Source organism: Polyodon spathula, chromosome 14, assembly GCF_017654505.1.
Source record: "Polyodon spathula isolate WHYD16114869_AA chromosome 14, ASM1765450v1, whole genome shotgun sequence".
Taxonomy (NCBI): Eukaryota; Metazoa; Chordata; class Actinopteri; order Acipenseriformes; family Polyodontidae; genus Polyodon; species Polyodon spathula.
The window spans coordinates 10,012,693-10,036,601 of NC_054547.1; the positions used below are offsets into that span (position 1 = coordinate 10,012,693).

Below are 23,909 nucleotides of genomic sequence, written 5' to 3' on the forward strand. Positions count from 1 at the left end.
TGGGATGCTTCAAAGAGCAGGCCACTATGGGAGCCCTTCATGGCTGAGCCGTGTGTTGTGACCTAACAATGTCTGAGTCACACACAGTATGGCCCAAGATGAAATAACGTGTAATTCATTGTTTTCAAAAGACTGCACTCTTGTTAAGTTTTACTGCTTATGAAACATAAACAAGCTTCAACGCAATGATGACCCTTGCCTTCAGAGAATAATAATAATAATAATAATAATAATAATAATATAATAATAATAATAATAAATAATAATAATAAAAATAATGAACACTGTCAATTTTATATGACATGGGAAAATACAAGTACCCCTTTTTATGTTGTTTCTGTAAGAAATATTTTATATTATATATATTATATATATATATATATATATATATATATATATATATATATATATATATATATATATATATATATATATTTAATAATAATTTTTGAATCACATACTTAATCTTGAGGCCTCTAACAACACAGTATTTGTGTTAGTTGAATACTTCATGGATTGATTGAGTTTTCCTCCTTAGCAGTTAAAAAGGGTCAATGTTATAGTTTTTTTGTAATCTCTTGGGTGCCCCCTCAAGTTTTGAATGTACAGACATGTTTCTAAGTCCTAAGGGCTAAGGCATTACAGCTTTACATTCTTTGTGACACTATAAACTTTATGGAATGCATTTAGGTAATACCACAGGGGATTTGTACTGTCTAGATATAAGATGACAAACACACAATGCAACAATTTATTGTGTAATAATAAACATTGAAAAGCCTTATCACTGTCTATGTAGTACTGTGAGATATTATTATGAATGCAACTGCCATCAGTCTGGACAGCTGAACCCTTTCCTGTATCCTGTACACTTCTGGTCTTATGTAAATGATCCATAATTGTATCATGTGCCACAGTTAATTTGCACATTGTGGCTTGTCATTAGTGTGGTTTATTACCAGACCAGGCTTTAATGTAAACAGAGTAATCTGCCCTTACCTAGATAATAAGCAGTATAGTGATAAAATCTTTAGGTTTATAATTAGACTACTTGCCCAAGCAAATAACGTCAATAAATTGTAGTGCTGAATAAAAAAAATTTAAAAAAAAAGATCCCTGTGAAAATTCTGTGCAGAGATTTCTGCTATAATGTGCCCTTGTTGAAACTCTGAGTGCACAAAAGAAGGCTTCTTGCTGAATAAATTATTTGAGTCCCAGGGATCTGCAGGTGAAAAGGTCCTTTCTTTTTTTCTGTACTCTCTGTCCAAGCTGACAGGACACAGCAGAGGTATACAAGATTAAGCTTCTTTTTGCCAATTTTTGGAAGGTAAAAGGGTGTATGAAATACTGTTTTTGCGTCTGACAGACTAGCATGGTAGTATGATCAGTGTGTAGTATCCTAGACAATGCGATTCTATTGAACAGGTTCTGACATGTGCTAAATATCATTACCAGTTAATTTAATATAAGTTCAATTGCACAGGTAGGACCATCACATTTTGTGATTTAGGTCTAGCATCAAGGCTTGAAAATGCGCCTATTGTGCAGAATGTCTTTGAAATTGTTAGTCATAATTTGAGGCTAGAACAGTGTTCTTCTGTGCTAAATGTAGTCTGGATTTTGATTGTTCTTGTATTTACTAAAAACCTTAGCTTCCTGCTTAATAAATATTTAATTTTTTCAAGTCCTTCTTGCTCATTGTACTATAATTCGCTTGTTGGGGGAGCTACACATAATTGTTTACAGAACAGGAAAGGCAACACGACACTCTCTCATCAGCTGAAGGTTGCAGATGCTCATTTGGTATTTGAATGAATTTCAGCTTGTGCTGTTTTCTGGCACCTACCCGAAAGGTCGTAGCCTGGCCAGGTCTACACATCTGGGATGTATATGAGGTCTGATGGTATGCAGAACGGCACTTTGTAGTTATTCACTTTATATTTTAAAGTCAGGTTAGCTTTAAGCAATCTGATAATACAGTTCTTCGTATACATGTGCTTGGTGTAACATCCATCCTCGAGATTTCAGTAGTTGTTTCTAAACATCAGTGGTATGTATTTACTTTTGTTGTATCTTCTTTAGGTTTGTATGTAAGTGATAACGGGGGTTTATAATTTACAGTGGCTTTTTGAGACTGTGCATGCTCTCCAATCACACAAACTCTCGCCAACACAAAAGGGTTTCCTTTCGGAGGAGGGCATAATAGATGTGACAAGCCCCTGCCTTTCAGAGAATTAAGGGGGTCATGATTGTGTTCTCATCCCTGGCAATGTGACACTTTTTAACATAGACTAGGGTTGTACAAAACACATATTAGAAGCAGTTTAATTAAACTCATTGCATTTGGGGTTTGGGAGATTAATTGTGATTTCAGCCACGGTGCATTCAACACATATGTTCTTTCGCATGTGGATTGTTGAATATATGTAATGATGAGGATAGGGATCTTGGCAGTTCCAAAGTGTTAATGCAAGCAGCATACATACAAATGAAAGACGACAGGGAGCTGTCTGGGGAGATCTGGGTAGGCCTAAAACTGGAATTTATTCATGGAAAACCCTATCAGGCCAAGTTTGCCTTAAAATGTACAGTATTATAACATATCTTACTAATATATATAGCTTTTGTCCAAATTCAGGCATTACTTTTTTTCTTTAAAAAAATATATTTTTTGCTGTGTGATATACTATAGATCAGTCCGTTGTATAACCAAAAGAAAAGTGGATAGAAAGAAAGCTGATCGTATAACACTGGAAGAGCCCAATTAAACAGTACTTTGTGGAAAACTCATCTAAATAAGCCCACTTATGGGCCAAATAAGCCCATTTTTCAACAGCTTTGATGTACCAGGATTGTATGCAATCCACCAATATGTTTAGAATTTGGCATTTTGCAAGTGAAGATTTGTATCATTATTTTATTTAGAAGATAATATAGCTCTATAATGTTTTAATGTAAGTAGAAAATACTAACAAAGTATAGATGCAGTATTTAATATTCAGATTTATTAATGGGAATGCTACTAGGTATTAACAGTACAGTATATAAATCTGGTAATTTGCCAAGGAGACAAATAACTTGGCCTCAGATACTAGTGAGGGTCTAGTTTTATTAATGAGAACTATGTACTATATAGGGGACTTACTGAAGTCTATTTAACATGACAAGCCTGTTTCCTTACATCGTCCCTGTAGTGTCAGGTGTCAAGTTGCCTCTTTATTTAAAGAAACTTGATTAGTGTGATAATCGTAGATGTCATAATGCTTAAAACTGACGGCATTATTGTTTAGATGAGACAGAATTCAGTTACTCTTCAGACATGTCACATAAAACTGGATTAAACTTTTTTTTTATTCTTACATATTCTGATGTATTTTTGGCAAAGTAGTTTCTCACAGTTGTAAATGTGTGCTCTGTATTTTTTATGGGGTCAGTAATGAAATAGTCTGTTAATCTAATAGATTAATTTAATCAGTTGTCTTGACCATTTTGTGTACAATACAGTGTTATGTGATAACACAGGGGCTATAGGAGTGTGTTAACTTTCTTAGTTAACATGGAGAATGTTGGCCTACTCATTAGAATGTGTTTGGAGAGTATTGCTAACATACAGTAACTGTTTTAGTTGCAATTATTCCAACTCATAAAAGTAACAGTAAACATGGATAATAGTTAATATTATCGCTAAGCTGCTTTATTATCCATAGGGTGCTAGTTTAGGCAGATTCTATGTGTACCCTTATAAAAGTTTGCCTTAGTAGTAAAGCATGGTAAAGCATAGGTAAACAGTGTAAAGGTCAATTAAGCATTGTAAAGAATATTAATAAACACAGCAGACCAGGATAAACTATGGCAAATGCATAGTATAGGTGCACTCCACTTATAACAGACTCCAAGGGACAATGGAAATCAATCCTTTCTAAACGAAGTACGTTGTAAACACAATTCGAAATGTTGTATGCAACTGCGAACACAAGTATCTGAAGTATTTACTCTTTGTAGACATGTCATAAATGTTAAAAAATGTTTGTTGTCCCTGTCAAATAAATACATAAATACCGGTAAATGTCAACAATACAAGAAAGCTTACTGCCAAAGAACGGTTTATTATTTTTTACAAAACACTTCGCTGTGGGCCATACAATGTAATTTGTAGTACCATTTTACAAATGTATATTTTCGCTAAAATTGTATATGTTATACGTTTAAACTATACAACGACCGTGCCAACAAAAATATAAGAATAACAGTAAATAGCAACTGTTTTCCTGCCTGACACAAATGCCGCTGTGACTGTCATTTACTGTCCCGGGTGTACCTTATTTGTACCAAATATCTACCTGTGGAACAGGAAAACTGGACGTATTAAACGGCATATACGTTATAAGCGAGTCCGTTTTAACCACGGTAATTCCCCTTTAAAGGCCATGTTGTTTGGTAGGGATACGCCTCCCCAATACGTTGTAAACGGAACTCCGTTCTAACAGGATCCAGTATAAGTGGAGTACATATGTATAAGCATATTTAGTAAATACTTGAGTAGATCTTTAGGGTACATTTGTAAAAAAAAAAAAAAAAAAAAAAAAAAAAAAAAAAAAATCAGGGTTTGTTTAACGTGTTTTACTAAATAGGTAAAACAGACTGTAAGTCAATATTTTATATTGACAGGAAATAAAAAAACAAATATAACAGAAAATAAAAACTGTTAGGGACAACAACAACAACAACAACAAAGAAAACATATGTATCTGTTGTTTGTTTACTATATATCACTTCCCTATGTGTATTTGTATGACTTTAGAAGGGCTTAAATACCTGTACTGTACACTGTAAAACACTGAGCACTTTTACACACATTATCTGACTGTTAGTGTTGTTTTCCATACCAGACTAGTCTTGCAAGCAGGCAGGCCAAGTTATATTTTTCAGTGGTGTAGCCCTATTACTTACTTCCCTTGTGATGCAACAAAAAAATATTTTGTTTAACTTTCCACAGCAAACCTTTCATGAAGTAGCTTTTATTTTACTCATTTTAATGATTTGGTGGGAACCAGATTTAACTGTGCTTTACAATGTCTTTTTATTCTTGTCTCCTACAGCTGATCCTGTTGATGTGCTCAAAGTATTAGACTTTCACAGTTCTCCAGAAGGGGTTAAAAAAACAACAGGCTTTTGCACGAATAGAAAAAACTCACAAGGATCAGACACAGCCTTCAGAGTCGGAAAACAAGCACAACTTAGTGCCCCGACAAAGCAGTTATATCCAGGTAAGCTACACAAACTGACAATTGAAACTGTGTTCTTGTCTATCGGATGTATTATTGTGAACCATTGTGAACTCCACGCAAAATTCCATGGATCAACTCACATGCTTACACAGATTAAAATCACATGCAGTCCAGAGAGAGATGCAGACCTTAGAGGTCAAAACATCAAATCTGCCATAAAATGCTAAATACAGCCAACCATTGATAGTTTTGAATGCACATCCTTAGCAATTGTTTGTCAGATGTATTGTCCAATTTATATTAAATGATTATCCTAGCCTGAATTAGATGGAAATTACAGGGCAGCTCCAGAAATGTTATTGTCTGTAGAGACATGCTTCTTAATGGCTTTTGTTGATAACCTGGGATTGATTTCACAAGTTATTATTATTATTATTATTATTATTATTATTATTATTATTATTATTATTATTATTATTATTATTATTACTTTAACTTTCATATAAGAGTGAGGTGTGTTTTATAATAAACTGTTTTGAACTGTTAAATGCTTGATACTGCAAAGCTCTGACACTGATACAAACTAAATAGTAATCATTTAAGTGAATGAAGCAGCCTTTTTAAAAAACAGCAGTGGGTTTAATACTGTATCATTAAAACCATTGAAATATTCACCTTCCTGGCTGTTATAGTAAGCTCACAGACATAAATAAAATTAAGCAACAGACATGCAGAGTTGGATGTTTATTTTCATAAGCCTGGGCCCTTTTTAATTTTTTTAACCACACAGTATATTCACAAGTAAAATTAATTATTGTGCATGAAATGATGCTTGAAAATGAATGTTACTGTTATTGCAATGGGTAATTGCTATAGTGAAGAAAGCTAGATTTTTTTTTTTTTTAAATACCATTAAGATTGGCTTGGTTTGCTGTTTGCTGAGTGTTCCATTTTTTTGTTCCTTTATTGGAAATAAATTTTAATGACAAACTATAAAAGTTAAATGGGTTCTTGTAAATATAACAGTCATGTGTAGATTCGGGGCTGACGGTTTATATGTAACGGCAAAATATACAACTTAAGTGGTGCCAGACACTCATTAAATTTATATGTTTAGAGTGTGTGTGTTTTTTGTTTTTTTTTACCTGAGTGCAAAGAAAAAAAAACATTACACAAAACGGAATAAAGTGAAAAAAAAAAACAATGAGATTGGTGTGATTGCAGGCAAAAAAAAAGAGTTTGAAAGTATTTGACATTTTATAAAACTTGGAATTGCGTTACGTTATATGGCATTTCTATGCAGTTTGTAAAAAGTTAATACTTTAAGCGTATGGCACATTGACCTACTGTATATGCAGCAGCCATACTATGTTTAATACACATTTAAAGAACAATACAAAACGTATTTTACTGGCCATCAGCAATAATACTGACTACTGTTTTTAACACCTACAGTATATTTGTCCTGGAATAAGGAATGTTATCATGATATGTTGGAAGAAAATAACTTTAGTCAATATATATCCCACATGTCAGATATTTTGAGATTTCACACATCTTAATTTGTATCACAGTTTTGTTTGGCATGCATTGTTAAAATACAAGTCAACCAAGATTTAAGCAGTTTGCTACTTTGGCAGTAAATTGTACATGGAGAACAAGGAATAGCCACTCATATTACCTTTAGAAAGGAATTGATTGCTGACTGTATAAGGCATGTGAAAACAAAACGCACTAGGGTGCTTGACATTAAACTGCTCTAAGTAAAACATTTTAGTCAATTTTATAACACAAAATGTCAAACACCAATACAAAATAATGTAATTATTGTCGGTGTTCCAGGTGGAGTGTTCCCAGAAGATTTCTCCGTCCTAACAACGATAAAACCCAAGTCAGGGATCCAGTCCTTCTTGCTGTCAGTGTACAATGAGCAGGGAATCCAACAGCTGGGAGTGGAGGTGGGCAGATCCCCGGTGTTCCTGTATGAGGACCAATACGGCAAACCAGCCCCTGAGGATTATCCTTTGTTCAGGACTCTTAACATTGCAGATGGAAAGTAAGTGGAATCCAACAAAAAAAAAAGTTCTAATGAAAAAAAGTGTATTCGTGGTTCCAGCAATATGGCTTATTTTGATTTAGTGCATCAACGCTCTGCAACCTAGTGACATAGTTAAAGTTGAAAGACTTTTTGGTTCGTTTCACACTTATCGTGGACTAACTAATGTTTTTTTTTTCAGGTAAGATTAGTCCAAGACTAGTGCTAAGCTAGGTCAGTGAAACCAGCCATTAACATATGTGGAGACTGCAGGAGGCATCCCAATCCCGGATAATGTCTTGCACTATAATGAGAAGGAAAGGAAAACTGAAGTGGGCATTTCCTCACAAACATAAAATCGTATCTCTCACATCTTAATCTACTTAGTTGATGATCTATTCTTTAAATAGCTAAATAGGACCATCAGATAGAAAGACACTAAACTGACTTGCATGCACTTTTAGATGTTTGATTTTCATGACGTAGTTTCTCAGTGGCAGCATTTTGATCTACCACTGTTTAGGGCAGTTGAATAAGACACTCTTTAAATACTGTTTATAATTATTCTAAGAGATATTGCTACCACAAAACAAACTTAAATATTAAAAATATATACTTTGTAAGTAAAAACTATTGTTAAACTAGAATGATATATCCTGTAATATATGCAACATATACAAACCTTCCTGGGCAAACTGTTCATATGTGTTCCTTAAAAAGTTAAGCAAAACTTGCATTTTAAGAAACCAGCTTAGTAAATCAGACCCATTATGTCATGGTGAAAATGTTCAATATAGCAGCACTGTCTAGAAAGAACACAGGTTAATCAAGCAGGCATTAATGGGGGATCCTTCTGCAGCTGCAGAAGACTTGTCTGTCTGTCTCTGTGCCTTTGTAGTTTTTAGGCTGTGGTAATTGAGAAGTCCTTTGATAAAGGGTTGAATGCAAGAGGAAATACATGTATAACAATGCTGAATTCAAGACAGAATTGCATATGGTCAGAAAAGGTTTAAAATAATGACTGCAAATAAAGGTGGAATTTAAACGGAATAGCCTGGATAAAATATCTCAATAATTTGGAAATACTGTGAGGATTTTCAAGATGAAAGAGTGAATCATGGAACAAGTAACATGTCCTGACGGGAAACTACTTAAAACTGTATTTTAACTTTTGCCCCTTTACCTTGTCATGATGTTACAGATGTGTGATTTGTAAAAAAAAAAAAAAAAAAAAAAACCTGCTGTAGATACAATGACCTCAATGATCTATGATAATGCCTGTCTTTCAAAAAAATGAAATAAAACTTAGAGGATACATTAATGTTTAATTAATATAAACTGATATTGTTCTTTATAAGAGCACCTTACAATGACTACAAGATTCACATGCAAATATAAAGCTTTTTCCTATGTTAGCAGCAGAAATAAAAAATATTTTAAGTTAAAATGTTATCCTTTCAACTCAGAGCCAAAGCTGTAGAAGAAATGCAACATGAGAGAAACTGGTTCTTTACCATGTATTGAATCAGAACAAAAATGGTCAAATATGATCCCTTGTGCTTCACAAGTATAGTAACAATTAAATCACTTATACTAAACATAGCAGGTAATGTACTGTGAATTGTGTTGACTGAGGAATTATTTTCATGTGTGATCTTTGCAGGAAGCCATCTTCCTTTTTGGTTATTTGAGACTGAAGGATGAACCGTCTCTATGGTTATACAAGTCACACCTTTGGCAGCATTTCAAAAAGTTCATTTGTAGCTCAGTATTAGGTCTAAGGTTGTATTGAATAGTCCCATAATATTTTAAGCCCTTAAATACTGACACCTGGATTACTGGAGATTTAAAAGCGACAACAGTATACTTTTACAGACATGGGCAAAATTGAATCACATCCAATTCTTAAGTTGTTGACATAAACTGTTGGCTGTACGCAGAATTGTTGCTGACCCTTATTCCATCCTCACGGATTGGCACGTCACCTTGTTAAAACCATTTTAAACGCAGCCTCTAGGATGTATATATGTGGTTTGTTGCTGAAAAATACTTTCCACAATGTTCAAAATGTCTGTCATACTAAATAACCCAGATGGAGGATTTAGTTTTGTATTTAATGAGTTTAATCCAGTGTTGCAAAGGGCCAAAGTGTGGGGGCAAGAATGCATTGCAGAACGGTACTCCTGGAATGTATTATTTATGTGTAGTAGCTAACTGTGCTCAGTGGGGGTGTTTTTCTCATGTGTTACTCATTGTTAACTCTTGCTTTGCTTTGAAAGCCTTTTTAGATGTCTAACAACCTTTTCAATTTCCCATCTTTTTGTACAGGTGGCATCGGGTAGCTATCAGTGTGCAGCAAAAAACTGTAACTATCATTTTTGACTGTAAAAAGAAAATCACAAAACCACTCAGCAGAAGTGACCGGGCTGTCATCAATACTGATGGCATAACAGTGTTCGGTACCAGGATTTTGGATGAAGAAGTCTTTGAGGTAAAAAAATAAATTAATAATAATAATAATAATAATAATAATAATAATAATAATAATAATAATAATAATAATAATAATTTATGTTATTATTAGTGCTATAAACATTTATCAAATAATTTCAGTTTTAAAAAATTAGCTTGTTATAGTTGTTTTTTTTTTTTTTTTAATTGCGGTAGTGCCATTGATGCCTTATCTGGGTTTGATGAGGACTTCTTGTAGTTGTTTGAGAAACGCCCACAGTATGTATTTACAAAATGTAAACTTTTGGATCCTTAGAATTTTCCATAAAACAAAGTGTTTGCCTATGTGCCTGTATCAGCCTGCAGACAGGCTCCCTGAATGTGTTGATGTAGATGGGTATTTTTACTGGTCTACTCTTCCCGTCTTAAAACTACACAAACAAAAATAAAAGTTGAGAATTGTTACAGGGGCTCCAAAAAATATAGTTTGAAATGCCAAATGAGTGACACAGTAACAGTACACACATAAGGACCTAGCAGTGTTTTAAAAAATCCTACAGACATACGATGGTTGTCTTTTACAGCTGTGGGGGAGGGGGTAGTTGTTGAGAAAGAGAACTTGCACTGGTTATTTCAGTACTATGCCTCTGAACCAGGAGCAAGTCCTAACGAGTGGGGGATAGGTCTGCCATTTGACCTGACGTCTCAGCTCCTTCAGTTTTTCCTCTCCCATCTGGTGTCTCTATCAGCCAATGCTGTCTGAGGAATCCTAAAATAGGAAAAATAATGAAATTAGTGAAAACTGGCCATAAATACCCAGTCTGCTGGTGTCAACACTCCATAAATTAGATTTTGTTCAAAGTTGGGTGGTGTGGGAGTGGTTTTTATTACATTAGTAAGAATGTGTCTTACTAATGTAATAAATACTTCTGAAATTGCTTAGGGTTACACTTTCACAAAAGAGTGTCTATGGCAAAACAGGGAATAAGCACATTCATTTTTTCAGGGCCCTATCGTATTACATTTTATATTTGTACACCTTAGCTGCGTTTGAAGGGGGTTTGAACTTATAAAGAACAAACATGAACCCAAGTTCTAGTGTGTGTTGTTGGATATTTCTGTGAAACCGTGATGAAGCTACTTGAATGTTTCAAGCTGAGAAATGAACAGAAAAACGTGTCCTCTGTATAAAGCTTGATGAGACAGTGGCAATGAAAAGGGTCAAAACAACACTTTGCTTTACCCAGAATGCTATGTTTATATGTATTTGCTGGTAAACTGAGTGTGTGTTTTCATTTTGTGTTATGCTTGTTTTTACTGCAACCAGGTTTAGTGTTTGTCTTTTAAAAAATCGTTACTGTTTTTTGGGGGGGTTTATTTATTTTTTTACCTGTAGCCTAAAACAAGACCTTATTTTCACTGTTTTTTTTTTTTATTTTTTGACACTGCACAGTGAAATCCTGAACTGAGTGACAAAATGCTTGGTTATGAGACTACAATGGCATAGGCCAGAAGCAAGCTAAATGTGTGTATTGTAAGAGCCATATTATTTCTTCTATTGCCAGCATTCAATAATAGCACTGTGAACATTAAATCATCAGAAGCCTAGAAGTGGAGGCAGTAACAGCGGTGTTAACACCACTGTAAAAATATCATACAATATACAAGTAAATAACACTGCGACTGTAGTTTACTTTGGCAAAAATTGAACCTCTAAGTATTCAAGGAATCGTTATTGACAACAAATAAACATTTAGTAAAGGAAACCCCACCTCCATAATAGGGTTGGAACAATAATCGATAATCACAATATCGCATTGAAAAATTATCGATAATCATGATTATCGTCCGTGACCCAGTGAAGCAGGAAGCGGCAGTAAACGACACTGTACTGTCTGTGTGAAGCGTAAAACTTGATCTGTGAAAGCACAGAGTACATTGGAAGTTAAGTACTGATTTTTTACATCTTGGTTTCATTTTGATAGTAAGTGGTACACTGGCAAAGCATGTTTATATATGTTTATGTTTTATAACATAAAGACACAGATATTGTTGTTTGTAAAATACTAAATAAAAATGCTAGCTCATTTTTTTGACGCAGGATTTATTTTTCATGTAAATTGAATGTAATTGCAAAAAGAAAACAACAACAAATAAAAAACCAAACCCTATGGCACACATGTAATATAGCCTAAACAACAGTGTTGCTTCTTAATTTTAAACTACAGTAAAGACATGAGTGCAATGCAACAGCCTATAACCCACATGGAGAAAGATAAATGGGTGCTCAGAACCCTCGTATATCTGTTCCCAAGGCATTGGTATTGGAAAAAAAGGGTACAGTAGTTGCATAAATAGAAGAGAGTTAACTTTGAATGGAATTATAGGCGGTTTATTTTATTAAACTGTCTGCATACAAGCAGCGATGTGCAAAACTCATTATGTTCCTAATAGTATATATTTTTTCAACTAGTTTGATTCTCTTAATGGCAGGAAACAAAATGCTTCCAGGTAACATTAGAAAGGTTGTTTTGTTATATTAATACAATTGGCGGCACTTTCTCTCATGAAAGTAAAAATTTTAAATAAGAAAAAAATATGTATTATTTTATAGTAAAATTACATCATTTATTAATATACAAATTACAGTAGGTGTAATTTTATACTCATGTTTGTTCTGGGCATCCACAAGAAATTTAAAAATTCGGGGCACATACTGTCTATGTTTTTTTTTTTTTTTCTTGTAAACTCAGTGACTTAGACTGGTGGTTGTCATGCTGCTCAAGTATAAATTAACAATAATTTTAAATATTTTATTTCTTCGTGTTCCATGGCGTGTAATTGGTTCGTAAATGTAGAACTTATGAAGCAAAGGATTTGTGATCGTAGTATCATCAATGTAATTTGGATGATTTTAAAAGTTTCCAGAAAGTTATTTAGGCACGTGTGGTATAGATGCCTTCTCAGGATTGCCTGTGCCTTTTAATGCTTGTAGTAGTGCAAATATAATTAAAAATCTGCTTAGTATTAAGGCTAAATGACAAGTATTGGAAATCCTTGATACCAGTAGGGCTGTGGTTTTATAGTTCATATTTCAAAAAGACCACACACAAATATGTGTACATCATCTGGTTCTATTAAAACTCAAAAGTCATGCTATGAATTCCAAGCAAATAAATTCCGTTAACGTTACCAGCTGAAGTCAAGCCAGTATGGAGCAATGAGCAACAAACACCCCTAGTAAAGCCAGAATGACAAGCATGCTGTCTTGTGACATTTGGCAGCTGAATATCACTTTGCTCCTGGTAGTTTTGTGGTGTCTTTTTGAGCTCAGCTTGTGATTGCTCTAAATCTCACTACTATTATCAATTAGCAGTTAGTGGAAAACATATGTTTTGCATCTAAGGGTTGGAAATAACCAGATGTGAACCAGAAGCAGTTGAATCATAAATAACGAGCAGCATCTATGAATGTATTGTATGTTTTTTTTTTTTTTTTTTCTGATTTGCCCCTGCACCTTTTAAACTATCTTTATATATTGCATAAAGATTAGTTGTTTATTTATTTATCTATTTGTTAACAAACTTTTTAGTGGTGTGAAAGGGTGGCTTGAGTGATGCCTGTGGGTGGTGCCGTCAGACCAGGAAATTAAACCAAAACAATAGAACGTATAGGACTAAACTGAATGCAGTCACGCTCAGCTTTTTATCTAACAAAAAAATAAACAAACAGTTTAAACAAAAACACAATCATAAGGAAAAGGGCACACTGGCCAAAGTAAAATAACACACACTATAATTATGTTATACAAATTAGTACCTTGTTCACTGGTTGGTAGCATTCACTTTTACTCTTAACTCTCTCTGCTGCTCTGAACCCGGAGTGGGTCTTTTATATTGTGGCTGGAGCCTTAATTACCTATTAAACAATTACCTTATTGAGGCTCCAGCCACATTCCGACGGGCTTCTCAGGATGGGGATTCAACCCCTTCCATACCAGTTTTTTCTCCAGTCTAAAACAATAAATAACAATGACGAACGGCTTTCGTCCATCCGCACACAAACACATAATATCACAATACTACTAAAAATACTCATACAAATAATAACAATACATAAAAATACACACAAAGGGTGGGCACCCTGTCACAAGTGGGTATTTATGCACCATGCCAAGTCTGCATGTTCAAAAGCTTACATATAGGAAAAAGAAAATATTCATAAAAAAAAAATATCCTGTGAAAGATTAACAGATGTTAAAAATGTTTGAAAAAATGGGAAAATAATTGAAATAAAATCCTCACGAAATACAAGTTAAAGTTGTCTACATCAAGTTCTGTCTGAGCTGTGCGCCAAAATTTCAAAGGGGAGTCTCAGCATGAGATGAAAACAGACTGAGCAAACAAGGTTACATTTCAACACAAGCTTGGCTGTGGAGTTCTACATCTCTCCCAGGAGCATTTACCTGCAAGATAAATGGTAATCTCTTTGCCAGACCAGGAGATGGGAATGTTTCATTTACTGGAGCTGTTTTGGAAAAGAAATATACAAACGAACTAGTGGTCAACATGTGGATTTAACACCACAATCACAAGTTTCTGCTGAAGCAAACATATAAGCTGCCTTAATTAACAAAACATTAAAAGTGTATAATGTTTTGTTCAGCATATACTACAGTGTCAGAATACCAGTATATTATATATTATAAATGGAAGCTTTTCACCCACACTCCAATCTGGTGCCTGACTCTCACAGTTAGTTCTCGCAGTTACTACGCTCCTAAACATACGTTAGTACTTAACTTGTCCCAGTAGAACTGTAAAGTATCAGCTGACTGTTCATAGCAGGGTTGGGGATTTGCTTAATTTCAGTAGCCGTCGCAAAAAGGAAGAGGGGAGATATTAAACTAAGAACAGTTAATGAACCATGAATTTACTGTGGGTCAGTGTCTGGAAACAGTATTAATATTCAGACTTTGTCTGCCTTTAGTACTTAAAAAGAAACTTTATCCCCCTTGCACACAAAGGCTGCATTTGGTGAGAGTCGAGAGAGCATTTTCTTTTTGTATTCCTCTTTTAGTTATCTGCTTCTTTAGTCCATTTCAAAACACAAATCTGTTTGTTCCTCCCCCACTCCCACACAAATCCACTGGAGCAGTATGAGCAGAGGAGACAGTTTGTGTGATGTATAGAAAGACTGGGTCACAGCTGAAGAAAGTGGGTTTCACAGCACCATTGGTTTTCATTTTTTATTTCTTTCCTATTGCCTCACAATAGGATACAGCTATCCAGTTAAGCCTGTCAAAGAATTAAACCCAAATTACATCACACATGCTTAGCACACACAGCACTTTAAAGCAGCCGCTTTATCAAGCAAATATAGACATGCTGATGGAGCATAGTTTTTCCCTGAGTAAATATTTTATTCGCACAACCTACTTAAAATCAAAAGGTCTTTTCATGCACAATACATATCGTGGCTATAATAAAATCCATCCTTCCTTCCAGCTCAATATAAAATTCATCATCAAGACCACTCTCTCTTTGGGAAATGGATTTTCTTAGATTAATTGTAATAAAGTGCTGTTCTAATACTGAATTAAGTGTTTGCGTTGCGTAAGTTTAAGGCGATTCATTGATGTTGACACTATAATAGAAGTGCTTATGACAGCAGGTGTATGTATGACAAATGATGTAATGCCTGTCTACATTATTCAGTCTTCAGCTTAATCTTAGCAATTTATTAGAAGCTTTTCAGACTTGGCACACATAGTGTAATGCAGTTGCTGTCGTGCCAACACAAGATTTTATGGTCTAGTTCATATTTAAAACATTGCATACTTGAAGGTGATCAAGTGATCGAGACTCATTAATAATGTTAACTTTGACATGCAAATTACAAAACATACAAGGATTTCTTGGATAGATTATGATATGTAAATTGTATTAAAAAAAAAAAAAAGTCTTTAAGACTGGTTGCATACATCGTGTTAATCAGGTTATAGGCCAAGTTAAGTTACTGCACCATTTTAAAAGTATACTAGCAAAAATATGTACTTCCTTTTGAGAGTTTATTAGTTGTTTTAGTCCAGTTTATAAAAACAACGTTTAACAAATCATTGAATTATATCACAGTCTGAAAGGCAGTAGAGATTTACATGATTGCCTATTTTATAACAAAGTATAGATTAATGTTTTTTGAATAGTTATATCATGTTTGATGATCTGTTCTTTTGGTTTTTTTGTCAGCAGTCTGGTTCACTGAACAGTAAATGGTCAGTATTTCCTGTGACCTACCACGCAAAGAACTAAAATTCTTAAAATAAACACATGTATAATATAACCTATGCTTTTTAACAGAGCCCAGCTCTAATTTCCTTTCCCATAGGCAAAGGCTTTGTTCAGTATGGTCTAGAATAATATAGGCCTATTCCAGATGTTTGGGTTAAATGGATAATGGGTTATGTATATAGCAGTTCTACTGCCATCTGAAGCAGAATGTATTAGGTTTAATATTATTGCAAAGCATTGTTGAACCCTAGCGATTCATGTCAAAGGCTAGAAATCGTGTTCTTTTATTTTCTTAGCTGTGCAAAGAACCCGCAGTTCTTTAAGTCACTGTTCTTATGAAAGTGGGCTGTAGAAATGGATGAATTAGAGTGAAACAGGACTACTGTAAAGCATTAAGGACCTATGAAAATATGTCTACAAAAAAGCTAAATCTGTAACCCTCTGTCATTTGAGTGAAGTATAATTCATATTTATATTCCCCTACATTATGACAAAATTTGGCAGAAGAATCCTTGGACACTGAACTAGCTCAAACTTTTGTTCAAAAGATTTGTTGTTTCTGGTGAAATAAAGATGACTTTACAGTTGGTCTGATTTCCTTTTCAGGGTGATATTCAGCAATTGCTTATTGTAGCGGATCCCAGAGCAGCTTTTGACTACTGTGAACACTACAGCCCAGACTGTGAAAGCCCTCACCCCAACGGTCCCCAGGCTCAGGAACCTCAAGTGGATGAACAGGTTGGTATACGCACAGTTCCACTTGAAGTAAAAAACGACTTGCATAAAAGGTGCTTCATTGTATCTTCCAAATCTGTCTGTAATGTAACCCTTTAAAGCGAGGTTGTTGTTTTAATTAGGATCAATTATTTTCAAATGCAGTGTTAAGTTTAACTTGCACTAAAGATATGTATTTTGTTTTGCCCAGCAATTAACCATAGCAACATATCATGAATCATTTAACTGAGCTGTAGATTTTTTTTTTAAATCAGTTAAATAGTCTTTTGAAATTTTCCATTGGTATTTTTTTTCAACACTAAATAACTGATGAGATCACAGTGAAAACATTTTCCTGCAATGAGGGTAGGCCTGATTTTCTTGTTGCTTGTGTTTTATTCTGCTAATGACTTTGGCATATTGTTCTTGCTGTATGACATTCTGGATTTATACTCCACCATGGTCCTACACAGCCAATGTAGCCAAAACATTTTTTTCTTTCAACATTGTGAACAAAATAAGCAATAAAGTGAAGAAGAAAAAGAAACATTTTATAGCACAAGCATGACATTTTACTTTTAATCATGTACATTTAAATGCAAATAAGTAATAGTCTTGTTAAATTTAACAACAGAAATCTACATCTAAAATGTGGTATGCAGCTAGTGTTCCACACATCAATCCATTTCATTTGCATATGCCAAAATTATTCTGTTTTCAAAACTTAACTTGATCATAGTGAATATCATTTTTCTAAGAATGATTACTCGTTTTGGAAAGTGACCACAGAATTTCCCAATAAATATTGCATGATGTTATACTGAGCACCATGCCATGTCATATTTTTTTTTTTTTGTTGCATCAGTAGTCGTTACTATATTTCATTCATAGCTGTTCCCAGAATACGTCTGGCATCACTTATGCAACAACATAAACGTGCTTACTGCTGTCTTATTTTCCTTCTTTAACACAGTTCTGTGGTTTATAGAAGATAGCCAACTTTTGGTCTTATGAGATTTTTTTATTTTGTATTAGCTGAGCAGCTGCATTGGGACTGACATGCATTCACTTTGATGAATGCTTTGGTATCAGCCTTTTAACTGCACTCGGCTCTCTGTTGTTAAACTGCTACAGCTTATAAACTACACAAGATTAATTTCAACTCGGCTGTGAACCCAACACCAGGAAAACTACGTGCAAATACTACTATTTTTCATTTTCTTTTTTTTCCCCCTCTACATTTTTTAAATGTGATAAGAGTTTATCAAATGTTAGCATTTTAAGATTAATTTTCTCTGTTTTATTTCTCGCTCTCTCCTTTTTTTTTTTTTTTTTTTTTTTACCTGTGTGTGCAGTAATAGATTGCCTCTGGTAGTTTACTGGATTCAGATATGTTAGACATGTCTGATGGTCCTCTGATGGAGCCAGGCTCTTTTAGTGCAAAAGACGATTTGATTGAAACGACCCTGAGTGACTTTCCGGTTGAGAGCAGAGAAATTGAAATAAAGCAAGTTAAATTAAGCTTTAAATGTGTTTGATATATTTAGGACAGCAAGGAATGTTTGCTTATATTATATATATTAATATATATATATATATATATATATATATATATATATATATATATATATATATATATATATATATATATATATATCAAAGAAGACTATGTGGCAATCTTTTTCAACCTGAAAAAAGAAACAAGGACCAGGGGTCACAAATGGAGATTAGATAAAGGGGCATTCAGAACAGAAAATAGGAGCCACTTTTTTACACAGAGAATTGTGGGAGTCCTGAACCAACTCCCCAGTAATGTGTTTGAAGCTGACACCCTGGGATCCTTCAAGAATCTGCTTGATGAGATTCTGGGATCAAGAAGCTACCAACAGCCAAACGAGCAAGATGGGCCGAATGGCCTCCTCTCGTCTGTAACCTTTCTTATGTTCTTATGTTCTTTTATATACAGTGCTCCCTCGCTATAAGGCTCTTGATTATAACGTGCCTTGGATATAACGCTCCTACAGCTTGTACCCCTATTCCCTATACTAGTGATTCATGCAATATTTCTACAGTATATATAGTACCGGTTTTGTCAAACTGTAAACAACTTCTCAGTCTAACTTCCGTTTCAGTCTCCCTTTTGATACAGTATCTGAACTGATGAAAAGCTGAGCTGGCACTTTATATCGTAGACATCTTATTTAGATTTTGTTTTATAACTAAATAAATATTAGGCCTATTATGTGGTTATCTTTCCTGATGTATTTACTGTTTTGCTGCGAGTGGAGCTGCAGCTTTCTCTGGGAGACGAGATGCTTCAACTTCGCTTCAGCCCCACTCCAGCAGCTGATCCTGGGGCAAGCCCATTCCCTCTTCCCCTCCCAACCGGCTCTCCTTCTTGCACTTGGTTTGCTTGTCTGTGACTTCGATCTGAACTCCTGACTGCTGTCTAGCCAGGCTATTTATAGTTTAAAAACTGCTAATTAAAATGATCCACTAGTGGGAATGTTAGCTTTTTTAAAATATAGCGTTGATTACATGTTGCTTTATGCATGGTTCATTCACAGAAACACATTTTTGCTTCACTATAAGTGCATTATAGAGAAGGAGTTATTTTATTAAGCATTTTAGTCAGCTGTGTGTTATGTGTTCCACCCAACCCCCTCCTCCGTTTATAACACTCTTCGGTTATAACGCTTATATTGTGTGTCCCACATTACAGTGAGGGAGCATTGTGTGTGTGTGTGTGTGTGTGTGTGTGTGTGTGTGTGTGTGTATATATATATATATATATATATATATATATATATATATATATATATATATATATAATCTATATATTATATAAAATATATATATATATAAATAATATTTTAAAAGATGTGCCAGCAGTTTTATTGAATAAAGTGCTGACAAAAAATATTAAATTTGTCAATACATTATTCAATGAACACTGATCTTCACTTTAACCTTTAAAGATGACACAAATATATCAAAATCTTTATGACTCTGACATATTTGTAGTACCTTTCATTGCTAAAGTTGCTTTCTAATGCAGCTCAGTTTGATTTGCTTTTGCTAACATTACTCTGCCTGGATTTTCCCTTTTGCAATCTAGTACACTACTGATGACTTAGTAGAATACGACTATGAATACAGTGAAGGAGAATTTACTGAAAATGACAGCCCCCCAACAGAAGAAGCAGTAGCTCAACCAGAGGTAAAAATAAACCCTGGCCTGTTTGTCATGTAGTGTCTTGCTGTCATTCATCATGTGGCACCATTTGTGTGGTCTCTCCATGTCACCTGTCCATCTGACATGCTTCATGTCATTTTACACCTCTCCTCATCTCACAAAAAATAAATAAATAGCAGTTCTCTTTCAGGTCAGGCGCGGTGTTCTCAACCCCCCCACAGTACCATTCTCCCGCCATGCTTCTTTTTTTCCATTTCACTTTCATCCTTATTCATGTTTTGTTTTTCCATTCCATCTTTCACCACATTTTTCAGAAAAAGAAACCAAATTCCTTCAGCAAAAAGAAGAAAGCGAAAAAACCCACTAAAACTAAGGACAAACCTGTAAAGTTCACGTCCAAAAAATCTGAAAAATTAGCAGCTAAGAAGACAGCGATGCCCGGTTACCAAGCAACAGCACCAGCAAGAACATCAGTCAATCTAGGGGTAATGATAGACCAGACGATCAAGATCTTCTTGTGAGCTAGACTGGAAGATCTCTGATGATACACATTACTATCCCTAACCCCATTAGATACACACAACACTGGCTAATAGTAGAACCTAGCAAATAACATGATTCACTTAATTGTTTTGCCCTTTCTGTTGGAACTGATATTTTCCCTTTTGTCTTTCAATGTAATATGAATTTAGGTCAACAATGTTGATGAAACAGAAGAGTACGATTATGGAACCGTGGAGAGTCATCAGACTGAAACTCCCACTGCTTCAGCCGGGGAGAACGAGGTAAATATTTAAGAGCTGCTGGTCTTTAAAAGTGAGTTCAACTATTTTTGCTTCCATGAAGTCATTTCTTGAAGAATTTTAAGCCCGAGGACATATATGGTAGGTGTTAACGGGCATATGTACAGTATATATTCAGTGGAGGTATTGTACGTTTATCCAGCTAGTCCTTCTTAAAACCAAATCCTTGTATCCAGAGAAACTTTTAATAATGGGTAAGGTTGTATCACTTAATATTTAGCTTATTGTGTTTTTCCTTGGAAAAAGGTAGTTTTTGTAAGTAATGCACCAGTGGCTTCTGGTTGATACAAATACACACAGCTCACTCTTTTTGGAGATGTTTTTATTATTGAACTTACACAATTGATCCATTTATCATGTTAATAGGTGCAATTGCAATATTTGTCCACAAGATGGCATTCTCAAAGAACATTTTATTAATTATTATAGGAAAACTGCCACATGGCAGGTTGCCCTTTTCACTATATAAAAAAGTGTTCACAATATATATATTATATATATATATAGTATATATATATTATATATATATATATATTATATATATATATACTCTATATATTGAACTTACAGTTTCACTCTCATTTTTTTTTATTGTTATTATTACAGACAGAAAAAAAAAATGCAGTTAGTTTCATGTTCTAATGCATATATTTGGTAAACTGTACAACAATGCTGAGACTAATTTCATGATCTACCAGTGGTTGAATTAATAACCTTTGTAAAATCTTGCACTAAATGTTAGGGCTTTAACAGAACAAGCATAAATACATGCACAATGAAAGACCCCATATACCCCCATATATGTGTGAGTTTATTTAGGGAACTACTGTTATGCTGCAGCCTTATCCATGATTAAAATACCATATGATACAGAAACACATCAATAAACAATTGCTCAATAGCTCATTAGAAGACTAATTTTGCTTTTTATTTAACAAACTGTGCTACTTATAACTCATTTAAATCATCTATTACAATAAACCCTCAATCAGAACTAAAAATAACTTAGTATTAAATGAGGATAATGTTTTGACAGGGCGGAGAAGACACTGACTTCTGGTTGAAATGTTGATCTGATTTTTTAACTAAGTTTGAAGGGTTTCTGCTTACCATAAATACCGCACATATGCATTGTAATAAGATGATTGTGTAGTTCCAGTGATTTAAAATGGAAATTTTGATCAACACGTTTCAGTTATTCCGCCAGATGCTGATTTGATTCCAGGACATGTTGGCTAATCAGATGCCTTCAGTCTCTGTTTCTTGTTCTGCTGTCCACACAATTTTGATGCATGGCATAAGAGGTCGAAACTTTGGAAAGCCTGCAATTTAAGAGAACTGCTGAAGTGTCGGACTTCATTAAGAGGTGTGCTGAGCCCAGAACATTCTGTCTGACTTTTTGCAGTACCTAGAATTTTTACAGCACTATGTATTTGGATTTAGATTGATTTGACAAATAAAGTAGGAACTTATAACTTCCCCAATTAGCTAAAATGTTTATTGAATTTGATTCATGGTAGGCATTTTTCTATTCTGGGTCTTTGTGTATCTCTTATTAAATGATTATTACATCAACAAATAAATACATGCTGTAGTCATTTTTAAAATATTATATATATATATATGTGTGTGTGTGTGTGTGTGTGTGTGTGTGTGTGTGTGTGTGTGTGTGTGTGTGTGTGTGTTATAATAAATGTTGACGCAATACCCGATAACTGGATTTTGAACAATACAATATTGCTCAAAAAAAGGATAAAAAGGATATAGTGTATAAAGGAACATTTATATTACACAATTTCCCAAGCAAATAAAAAATTCAGGCATGGTTACTGCTTACTCATTTATTTTCCTTTCTGCTATAATTAATACAGCAGCTTGATGCCATAATGTTGGGTAAAGTTTTCCATTAGTAGGTTGTGATCATCTATATGTCCTCAATGTACCTGAATAGGGAATTCTAAACCCTACATTATAAAGATGTATACTGCTGTTGAAAGCAAAACAAAAAGGAGCCAAAGTGCATGCATATATATATATATATATATATATATATATATATATATATATATATATATATATATATATATATATATATATATATATATATATAATATAAGATTCAAGGAAGTTCCTGAGGAATTCTAAAAAAAAACTATTGATAAGGTTTTTTTTTTTTTTAGTTTAGTTTATATGAAACCCCTGTTTTAAAGATTGATTATTCTAATTTTTGAAGAATGGTTTCTATACACTCTTCAAAAACAGAGCTTAAAAACATTCCTAAAACAGTCCTTAATGTTTTATGAATATGGCCTGTAGTTCTGTAGTAGTAACTTAAAACATTATTGACTTGTTACTACACACGCAATTACCATGTAATAAGTGTCTAACTACATGTTACCATCAAAATGCCACAACAAAAAGTATGCTAATTTTTTTTAATCGCCTTTGGCTCCTTTAGTAGTAAAGCAGTAGGATTAGTATGTGCTTCAACTGCTTGACTAACAATTAACAATCATATTCCTCCCATTATGCAACCCTCTGGTGCTTTACCTGGAAATAATAAGGCTGTCGAAGAAGAATTTATTGATGAATATGTAACTGGAGAGGATTATGGTGTGGAGAAAAAATTCCCTGAGGAAGCCGCGGAAACCAAGGAAACGGTGGAAACTGTGGAAACCGTGGCAACTGGGGAAACAGTGGAAACCGTGGCAACTGGGGAAAAAGTGGAATCTGGGGCAGCTGGGGAAACTGTGGATCAAGGAGCCAACGAGTATGACTTCAAAGAATATGACGTTAAGGAACATGATCTTAAGGAGTATGATCTTAATGAGTATGACCTTAATAATTATGATAAAAAGGAATATGGGGAGTATGACTATAAAGAGGAAATACCAACTACACAGGAGGAGTTTGGGCCGGGTGTTCCAGCTGAGACTGATGTGACAGAGAGTAAAGTAAGTCCAACCCCAAGTCTGCATGCCGAAAGGTTAATGTTTGCATAGAACCACAGCAGAACGTGAAACTCACATGGGCTATGGGTCAGTTTAACAAATCATCTAGCATTGAATTTACAGTATTGTTGGATATGTGTGTCATGTTCGTCTACTACGTCTGTTGCATTTTACTTGCCGTTTGAGTGAATGACAAATGGCATGGAAAGACAAGTAGCAGAAATGTTGAAGGTTGTCAGAT

At 34.4% G+C, this 23,909-nt stretch overlaps 1 protein-coding gene across 4 annotated transcripts in view; it reads left to right on the plus strand.

The window, feature by feature from the left end:
* Positions 1 to 23,909, plus strand: part of LOC121326715 (collagen alpha-1(XI) chain-like) — an 85,924-nt gene that overhangs the window by 2,417 nt on the left and 59,598 nt on the right. The window contains exons 2-8 of one of the 4 annotated variants that reach the window (XM_041270125.1): positions 5,100 to 5,267; positions 7,071 to 7,284; positions 9,592 to 9,754; positions 16,611 to 16,742; positions 19,837 to 19,938; positions 20,607 to 20,699; positions 23,282 to 23,671. In XM_041270125.1, coding sequence (XP_041126059.1) covers positions 5,100 to 5,267; positions 7,071 to 7,284; positions 9,592 to 9,754; positions 16,611 to 16,742; positions 19,837 to 19,938; positions 20,607 to 20,699; positions 23,282 to 23,671 — 1,262 coding nt within the window. Of the gene's footprint in view, positions 1 to 5,099; positions 5,268 to 7,070; positions 7,285 to 9,591; positions 9,755 to 16,610; positions 16,743 to 19,836; positions 19,939 to 20,228; positions 20,400 to 20,606; positions 20,700 to 23,281; positions 23,672 to 23,909 lie in introns of all 4 variants that reach the window. The other 3 variants (XM_041270124.1, XM_041270126.1, XM_041270127.1) reach the window with 3 other exon arrangements.